At 49.2% G+C, this 10,207-nt stretch overlaps 1 protein-coding gene across 1 annotated transcript; it reads left to right on the top strand.

Moving 5' to 3' along the window:
* On the top strand, positions 1 to 2,278 carry LOC542809 (endo-1,4-beta-xylanase 5). Its single transcript, XM_044584090.1, has 5 exons — positions 1 to 102; positions 232 to 278; positions 381 to 609; positions 705 to 871; positions 944 to 2,278. Exons 1-5 carry the CDS (start codon positions 57 to 59, stop codon positions 2,177 to 2,179), a joined length of 1,725 nt encoding a protein of 574 aa, XP_044440025.1. The 5' UTR covers positions 1 to 56; the 3' UTR covers positions 2,180 to 2,278.
* The last annotated feature ends 7,929 nt before the right edge of the window (positions 2,279 to 10,207 follow it).

Raw genomic sequence — 10,207 nt, forward strand, 5'->3', positions numbered from 1 at the left:
GTGACATATCAGTGGAAAAAAGAAAAGAAGAAGTGACATACACACTGGTGGTTACCATGGGGAAGTTGCTCACTTTTTTGCTCTGCATTTCGCTGTTTGAAGGTTTGTTTTCCCAAGTTCATTTTACCACAGTTTGTATTTCCAACACCAGGGAAGTTCCTTGCGGTTTGCTGTGTGAAGTTTCCACCGATTGCACATTGGAAGATATACTAATGATGTATACGTATGTAGGGTGGATGGTCCAGTCGGTTCCCTATGATTATACCGCGAGCATTAAGGCAAGTACCATTTTTCCTGCCAATTACTGGATATATTGTTGGATTTGTGTTCCTTCTTCTTGTCTTGCAACTAAAGGATGTTGTTTTCATCTTGTTATCCAGTGCTTGAGCAGCCCGATACGAGCTCTGTACAAGGGCGGCATTATCGAGAACAGCGAGTTCAACAGCGGCCTGACGGGCTGGTCGGTGCCGTGGGGCGTGACGGCCAACGTGAGCAGCTCGCCGTCCGGCAACAACTTCGCGTTGGCGTCGGCGAGCAACAATGGCCAGCCGTCGCGCAGCGTCTACCAGAAGATCCAGATGGAAACCGCCCACCACTACTCCCTCTCGGGTATGTAAACTCAAGCATACGTACTGCACCATCGTCATTTACTTGTGATCTTGTGATATACTGTTGCTCATATATGGCTCCATGCATGCATGCAGCATGGTTGCAGGTTTCGTCCGGCACGGCGGTGGTGAGAGCCGTCTTCAAGGATCCCAACGGCGCGTTCATCGCCGGTGGAGCCACCGTCGCCAGGTCCGGCTGTTGGAGCATGCTCAAGGGCGGCATGACCGCCTTTGCTTCCGGCCCAGGCGAGCTCTTCTTCGAGGTAGATCGAATGATTACACATGAATTAATTGTTCGACGCCAAAAAGGGAAACTTATAAGTTTGCATGTACAGGCCGATGGTAGGGTGGACATCTGGGTGGACAGCGTGTCTCTGCAGCCCTTCTCCTTCCCCGAGTGGGAAGAGCACCGTCGTCTGTCGGCCGGCAAGGCCCGCCGGAGCGTCGTCAAGGTGGTCGCCCGGGCCGCCGACGGCGTCCCACTGCCGAACGCCAACGTGAGCGTCAAGCTCCTCCGGCCCGGGTTCCCGTTCGGCAACGCCATGACCAAGGAGATCCTCGACATCCCGGCCTACGAGCAGTGGTTCGCGTCCCGGTTCACCGTGGCCAGCTTCGAGAACGAGATGAAGTGGTACAGCACGGAGTGGATGGAGAACCACGAGGACTACACCGTCGCGGACGCCATGCTGCGGCTCGCCCAGAAGCACGGCATCGCGGTGCGCGGCCACAACGTGCTCTGGGACACCAACGACACGCAGGTGTCGTGGGTGAAGCCGCTGGACGCGCAGCGGCTGAAGGCGGCCCTGCAGAAGCGGATCAGCTCCGTGGTGTCGCGGTACGCCGGCAAGGTCATCGCGTGGGACGTGGTGAACGAGAACCTCCACGGGCAGTTCTTCGAGAGCAGGCTCGGCCGCAACGCGTCGTCCGAGGTGTACCAGCGGGTGGCGCGGATCGACCGGACGGCGAGGCTGTTCATGAACGAGTTCGGCACGCTGGAGGAGCCGCTGGACGCGGCTGCCATCTCCAGCAAGTACGTCGCCAAGCTGAAGCAGATACGCTCCTACCCCGGCAACCGCGGCATCAAGCTCGCCGTCGGCCTCGAGAGCCACTTCGGCACGCCCAACATCCCCTACATGAGGGCGACGCTGGACATGCTCGCGCAGCTCAGGGTCCCCATCTGGCTCACCGAGGTCGACGTCGGCCCGAAGGGCGCCCCCTACGTGCCGGTCTACCTGGAGGAGGTGCTGAGGGAAGGCTACGGGCACCCCAACGTGGAGGGCATGGTGATGTGGGCGGCCTGGCACGCGCAGGGCTGTTGGGTCATGTGCCTCACGGACAACAACTTCAACAATCTCCCCGCCGGCGACCGCGTCGACAAGCTCATCGCTGAATGGAGGGCACACCCAGAGGGCGCCACCATGGACGCCAACGGCGTGACCGAGCTGGACCTCGTCCACGGCGAGTACAACTTCACGGTGACTCACCCGTCGCTTGGCTCGCCTGCCGTGCGCACTTTGACGGTGGACGCGTCGTCGTCTGCGGTGGAGCACACTATAGACATCAAGGTGTAGGGACTAGGGAACGACACATACACAATACACAGCAGCTTAGTTTCATCTGCTATGTAAACTAAGCTATCTTCAGAAATATACAAATAAAAAGTTATCTTCAGAAATATCATCGCCACGGATGATTACCTCTTTGATGGGGAGAACAGTTAGATGAGCCGTTGCGTGGTTGGCATAGAGACCCACTGCAGCACGAAAGTTAAGGGAAGTATTTAAATCTGCAACTAAGAAGTTAAGCAACACTGTGGGCAGCATGTCTAACAAATGTCTGCTATATAAATCACCCCCTAAGGACATTAGCATGAATAATTAAGAATACATATATCTAAACAATATAAATGAATCAGATGTGAATGAACGAATCAAAGCTAAAATATAAGCCCAAAAATAGCGCGAAACAATCTATGAACAAATTTGAAGGATATTTTTTGTGAATTACCTGCAACTGAATATGTTCGTATTACATTTACTAACGGCCGACAACGATGACCGTTTCCTATGTTTTCTCTATCAGAATTGTTGCCCATGTCTTTCTTTGGCGTGAGTACTCCGTTACGTTCTTGAGGACATGGGATAAACTTTATTGCTAGTAATCTTGTGAAGTTGAATCTCATTTAATATTTTGATATTATGTTGTGGTGTAATTCTCTAATAGTGGTATGCGAACATCGATTTCAGATAACTTCACCGGTGGGTGCCAAACGGGTGGCCCGGACGTATTTATTGAGCCCGGTTGGGCGTGGTCGGCGCGCCGTCTTCAGAGACTGGGCAAGCCAGTTAGCATTTCGCCATCCATTATTTTACGATTGCTTCTATTTATGCGAGACAAAAAGGTAACCAACATAGTTCACCTACCTTTCGAAGATGCATCTACGAAGTTAATACTCCGCCTTTGTGCCAAGGCCGGTCACCACCGACCCGCACACACCGAGTATTCTTATTGTTGTCCTGATCCTAGCCAGTATGTCCCTCCAATTACGAAGGATAGCTTTTTGAAATACTACCTTTGTTCCTATACCTAAAACATTTTGGTGGTTCAACATGCCATGGTGTATTGTTTGTTTGGCATGCCATCACATAAGTTAACTCAGGGACCTGTTGATCAAAAAAAAAACATAAGTTAACTCTGTAGTTGGAGCAGATTCGTACTCACCGTTGCTTTGCTTTGTGCCTGCAGTTGGTCTTTCCGCAATGCTGCAATGGGGTTGCCTAACTTCAGTCGGTGCTAGCTGGCTATTATGTTGATTTGTTGGATAGATGCGTTCTCTGTGTTGCGTGTCTGTTTCTGATGCTCAGGTCATTTGTCGCCTGGGTGTGCTTGATATGTCTCCGACATATCTATAATTTATGAAGTATTCATGCTATTATATTATCCATCTTAGATGTTTTATATGTATTCATATGATATTTTATATGATTTTTGGGACTAACCTATTAACCTAGAGCCCAGTGCCAGTTTATGTTTTTTCCTTGTTTTTGAGTTTCACAGAAAAGGAATACCAAACGGAGTCCAATTGACGTGCCAATTTTGATGATTTTTATGGACCAAAAGAAGACCCCGGAGTAAAAGAGTTGGGCCAGAAGAGTCCCGGGCCGTCCACGAGGGTGGGGGGCGCGCCCACCCCCCTGGGCGCGTGGGCCTACCTCGTGGACGACTCGGGAACCTCCTTGACGTGAAACCAACGCCAAAAATTCCTATAAATACAGAAACCCCCCAAAAATAACCTAGATCGGAAGTTCCGCCACCGCAAGCCTCTGTAGCCACGAGAAATCAATCTAGGCCTCTCTGGCACCCTCCCGGAGGGGGCCATCATCACCGGAGGCCATGGAGGAGGATCCCGGAGGGGCCATCATCACCGGAGGCCATGGAGGAGGATCCCGGAGGGGCCATCATCGCCATGAAGGCCAAGGACCAGAGGGAGAACCTCTCCCCATCCAGGGAGGAGGCCATGGAGGAGGAAGCACAAGGGGGAGAACCTCTCCTCCTCTCTCCCGGTGGCGCCGGAGTGCCATCGGGAGGGGAATCATCACTGCGGTGATCGTCTTCATCAACATCACCATCATCATCTATTTTACGCGGTCCACTCTCCCGCACCCCGCTGTAATCCCTACTTGAACATGGTGCTTTATGCCACATATTATGATCCAATGATGTGTTGCCATCCTATGATGTTTTGAGTAGATATCCTTTATCTTTGGGTTTATTGATGATCTGATTGGTACGAGTTGTATGTTTTATTTTGGTGCTGTCCTATTGTGCCCTCCGTGTCGCGCAAGCGTGAGGGGTTCCCGCTGTAGGGTGTTGCAATACGTTCATGATTCGCTTATAGTGGGTTGCTTGAGTGACAGAAGCATACACCCGAGTAAGGGGGTTGTTGCATATGGGATAAATGGGACTTGATGCTTTAATGCTATGGTTGGGTTTTACCTTAATGATCTTTGGTAGTTGCGGGTGCTTGATAGAGTTCCAATCATAAGTGCATATGATCCAAGAAGAGAAAGTATGTTAGCTTATGCCTTTCCCTCATATGAAATTGCAATGACGACTACCGGTCTTGTTAACAATTGCCTAGGATAATTCCGCACACCGACCCATCATTTTTCCACACTCGCTATTTATAATACTTAGTAATATATTCTAACTTTATGATAACAACACCTACTTTTATGTTTTAGCTCTCCGATATCATGCAAAGTTATCCTCTTCATACCCACAACATAGTTTTATTTCTCGTTTCTAGTTGGAAGCAAACGTTCGGTGTACGTAGAGTCGTATCAGTGGCAGATAGGGCTTGAGAGAATATTGATCTTACCTTTAGCTCCTTGTGGGTTCGACACTCCATACTTATCACTTCCACCTTTGGAAATTGCTACGATGATTCCCTACATTCAAAAGAAATCTTCCCTCCATCCTGTTCGATCACCATCAAGGCAAATACAGGCGTAGCGCGAACATAACATTTGCAGACAATCGAGGAAAACAATTATTCAAATGGTTCATTCAGTTCAAATAGTTCACTTAACTTCCCATGAAAATATAGGACTCATGGATGCGTCTCAGTTCCACATTCTCGCTGATCTACGCAAGAGCACGATCGAATAACTTTTGAGCAAATACCAATGATCGACCGCTAAATACGAGGGTCAGTGATGAAAATTACCACATGCCAGTTAAGTAGGACGGAGCAAAGCACATGACGGTTGTGCAGAGCCGTCCTTGAACAGCATGGGGGCCATTTCCCTCCGCTTCGTCTTGCTTTACGATGAGCTTGTGCCGAATAAGCTCGATCCTGGTCTGCTGATACGTCTCAGATGTATCTATAATTTTTAACCATTCCATGCTATTATATTATCACCATTTATACTTCTTATAGCAATTTATATTATTTTTCCGAACTAACCTATTAATATACTGCCAGTTGTCACAGCCTTAGAAAGTTGCTTGTAAATAGTTGTATCTGAGCATCATGCATCATGTTTAAATTCAAGAAATTGGGATTGAGGCACTTTTCAAAGCCTCAAATTAAATAAAAGGGAAAAACACCCTAAAAGTTGCATTCAATGATTCCATAAATTCCTTCATTGATGTTTGATAATTTTGTCAAGTGTTTTGATCCAAACCAAAAATAGTGAACATTTTTAAGGAATTAACCAGGCTTTGAATTTAAATCAATATTCTATTTGTGTTTGGATTTATATTCATAATAATTACAATATATATTCAAAATTCCTTGAAATAATTTATGTGCGTTTGGCTAGGTCCATTGTGGCAACATAAGTATTTCAGAGAAGTTTGGCACTGGTTTTGAATCTTGTTTGATTTTAAAACAGTGGCAAAAGAAAGAAAGAAAAAAACAAAACAAAAATAAAATAGGAAACAAAACGAACCTCCACTTAACCTGACTGGCCCAGTTGGCCCAGCCCATCAACCCACCTTGCCAGTCGTCTCCTAGCTCCTGCCAGGAGGACGACGCCGTGTCGACGCGCGCACAACCGAGCTCCACCTGCTGCTTCCACCTCCTGCTTCCCTCTCGTCCCATCCACTGCGCCATGGAGACGACAGAGACCCCCTCAACCTCTCCCCTCTCTCTCTGCACTCTATCTCCCTCTATGACTCTCTCTCTCTCTCTCTCTCTCTCTCACAGCTACCCGAGAGCAACGCAGAACACATCATCGTCGCACCGTGGCCATCGTCCACCTCTCACCTCTCCGACATGTCCATCAGCTGCACGTCACCATCCTCATACCCTACGCCGAGCCACGGAACATGAGGATCCCTGCATCGCCATCACCCTCGCCGTCTTCCACCTCAGATCCACCGACCACTGTTGTCGATTCGCCGCCGCAGAAGCCTCCCCGAGCCCACTGCCTACTCAGCGTGTTCGTTGTGAGCCCTCGCGTCGTTTCCCCCTTCTTCTCTAGTCGCTCTTGTTCTTTAACCCGCTGAGCCACCATGACCGAGAGCTTTGCTCTTCCGGCCATGTCACCGCCGCAGCCACGCTCCGCAACTCGCGTCCGAGCACATGGTTGTGCTCCTGAAGGCCCCTACCTGCAGTTCCACCGCTAGCTTGGCTCGCCCGTGCGCTCTAACGCAGTCGCAGCACACATCCGAGCCCCTGCCGCCGCCTCCGTCATTGCCGTGCTTCGTTCTAGCCACCCCGCGACCAGCCATTCGCCCTGCTGGATGCGCCACTCTGCCAGCTCCCGAACGCAACCACCTGCGTGTCAAATAGCCGCCGGAGTAGCGATGCCCGCGAATCTCCGCTGTCTGTGGTGGTCACCGGCATCGATCAGCTGGCCTGGGTCACTGCCATGTGGGCCTAGGTCGTCAGGTGATTAGCTTAGAGCATCTCCAATAGGCGCGTGAAATTAGCGGCGCGCTGGAAAAACCGCCAGTTTGATGCGCGAGAGGCCGCACGGCGCGCTCCAGCAGGCGCACGGAATTTTGGCGCGCGAAATAAATTGGCATGCGCGGTAAAAAGCGGCAGCGCACACGGTAGTTTTGACGCGCGACGCCCAACACGCTGGTTAAAAGCCGCGTGTCTGCGCCCGCCAACCGCCAAAAGGCCCCCCACGCGCGCCTTCTTTCCCCGCCTCTTCTAGCGCCCCGCCACCGCCGCGCATTCTTCCCCCATTGGTTCCAGTGCCCCGCCATGCCGCTGCACGCCTAGAGCAGCTCGGGCTATCGCAGCGTCCGCCTCTCTAGCGTGTATTACGCGGAGATCCGCTCTAGCGATACATGCCTCGGGCTCGGAACATTCGACACCGACCACGAGGACGCCCGCGAGTACGACGCGGCTTCGTGGTGCCTCGGGCGACCACGCTCGCAGATGAATTTCTCCGACGTGCGGACGCGTGAGCAGGATCAGGATCTCACACCCCCCCCTCCCCCCCCGCGACTAATCATCGACAAGGATCGCCGCCTCCAGCGGAGGCAGGAGCGCCACCTCCTCATTGCTGAGGCGGAGGAGCGCGCCATGGCGGTGTGACTCGAGCGCTTCCCGCAGGATGTCGCCTCCGAGAACGAGTTCTGGGCGCAGAGGAAGGCGGAGCGAGCCGTGCGTCGGGCGGACAAGCGTGCATGGAAAAGGAGCTGGCGGAAGCCCTGATCGAGCTGACCTGCGTCGACCTGGGACGATGAAGATCCTCGGTGACTTGACGCGTTTACATCGTCGGACTACACCACCAAGGAGGATGAGGAGTAGTCTAGCATCATTTTTTTATGTATTTTTATTTAGCATTGTATGAACTGACTTGTGGTTTGGGGCTATGAATTTGAACTATGCGTTGTTTCATATTTTTTCGTATGTGCTGTTACATATTTTTTTTCCAGCGTCGGCTAGTCGTGCATGCTGGATTTTACCACGCCTGGTGAAGCGTTACAACGGCGCACTAAATTTTGCAGCGCCTGGTAAAGCAACCACCCTGTGCGTGCACTAAATGCTATTTCGATGTTGCAAATTTGTTTAGCGCGCCGCGCAATCACGTGCCTGTTTGAGATGCTCTTTGGGCTAATCACCGTATCTAATTAACCACTAACCCGCTGACAAGTGGGCCCGGCCCCGCTAACAGTTTTTAGTTTAGGTTAATTAACCATGTTAGTTATCTGAGTCAATGACAGGTAGGCCCTGTCGGTGTCAAAACCGGCAGATCTCAGGTAGGGGGTCCTGATGTCTACTACACAACCTTCTTCTTGTAGACTCGTGTTGGGCCTCCAAGCGCAGAGTTTTGTAGGACAGTAGCAAATTTCCGTCAAGTGATGACCTAAGGTTTATCAATTCGTGGGAGGAGTAGGATGAAGATGGTCTCTCTCAAACAACCCTGCAACCAAATAACGTAGAGTCTCTCGTGTCCCCAACACAACCAATACAATGGTAAATTGTATAGGTGCACTAGTTCGGCGAAGAGATGGTGATACAAGAGTAATATGGATGGTAGATATAGGTTTTTTAATATGAAAATATAAAAACAACAAGGTAGCAAGTAATAAAAGTGAGCAAAAACGGTATTGCAATGCTTGAAAACAAGGCCTGGGGTTCATACTTTCACTAGTGCAAAGTATCTCAACAATGATAATATAATTAAATCATATGGCAATCCCTCAACATGTGACAAAGAATCACTCCAAAGTTTCTATCGGAGAACGTAGGACGAAAATGTGCATCAACCCCTATGCATAGATTACCCCAATGTCACCTCGGGAATCAACGAGTTGAGTGGCAAAACATACATCAAGTGAATCAACAGAACATCCCATTGTTACCACAGATATCCCATCACAATACATACATCAAGTGTTCTCAAATCTAATACTCAATCCAACATAACAAAACCTCAGAGAGCAAGACTCAATTCATCACAAGAAGGTAGAGGGGGAGAAACACCATATGATCCAACTATAATAACAAAGCTCGTGGTACATCAAGATCGTGCCAAACCAAGAACGCGAGGGAGAGAGAGAGAGAGAGAGAGAGAGAGAGAGAGAGAGATCAAACACATAGCTACTGGTACATACCCTCAACCCCGAGGGTAAACTACTCCCTCCTCGTTATGGAGACCGCCGGGATGATGAAGATGGCCTCCGGTGATGGTTTCCCCCTCTGGCAGGGTACCAGAACGGGCTCCCGGTTGTTTTTTCATGGCTATAGAAGCTTTCGGCGGCGGAACTTCCGATCTAGGTTTCTTTCTGGAGGTTTCTCTATTTATAGGAATTTTTGGCATCAGTTTCATGCCAGGGGGGTTCCCGAGGGACCCACAAGCCAGGGGGCGCGCATTAGGGGGGGGCGCCCCTACCCTTGTGGTCGCCTCGGGACTCTCCTGGCACATCTTCGGCGCTCCATGGGTCACTTTTGGTCCATAAAAAATCACCATAAATTTTCAGCTCGTTTGGACTCCGTTTGATATTCCTTTTCCGTGAAACTCAAAACAAGGAAAAACAGAAACTGGCACTGGGCTCTGGGTTAATAAGTTAGTCCCAAAAATAATATAAAATAGCATATTAATGCATATAAAACATCCAAAACACATAATATAATAGCATGGAACAATAAAAATTATAGATACGTTGGAGACGTATCAAGCATCCCCAAGCTTAATCCTGCTCGTCCTCGAGTAGGTAGATGATAAAAAACAGAATTTTTGATGTGGAATGCTACCTAACATATTTATCCATGTAATTTTTTTGTGGCATGAATATTCAGATCCATAAGATTCAAAACAAAAGTTTAATATTGACATAAAAATAATAATACTTCAAGCATACTAATAAAGCAATCATATCTTCTCAAAATAACATGGCCAAAGAAAGTTATCCCTACAAAATCATATAGTCTGGCTATGCACCATCTTCATCACACAAAGTATTAAATCATGTACATCCCCTATGACAAGCCAAGCAATTGTTTCATACTTTTTATGTTCTCAAACTTTTTCAACTTTCACGCAATACATGAGCATGAGCCATGGATATAACACTATATGTGGAATAGAAATGGTGGTTGTGGAGAAGACAAAAAGGAGATAGTCTCACAT

This window comes from Triticum aestivum, chromosome 1D, assembly GCF_018294505.1.
Source record: "Triticum aestivum cultivar Chinese Spring chromosome 1D, IWGSC CS RefSeq v2.1, whole genome shotgun sequence".
Taxonomy (NCBI): Eukaryota; Viridiplantae; Streptophyta; class Magnoliopsida; order Poales; family Poaceae; genus Triticum; species Triticum aestivum.

Coding starts and splice junctions, on each gene's coding strand:
- LOC542809 (XM_044584090.1), top strand. CDS start 57: ATGGGGAAGTTGCTCACTTTTTTGCTCTGCATTTCGCTGTTTGAAG. Junction 103..231: donor CTGCATTTCGCTGTTTGAAG/GTTTGTTTTCCC, acceptor ATACGTATGTAG/GGTGGATGGTCCAGTCGGTT. Junction 279..380: donor ATTATACCGCGAGCATTAAG/GCAAGTACCATT, acceptor CTTGTTATCCAG/TGCTTGAGCAGCCCGATACG.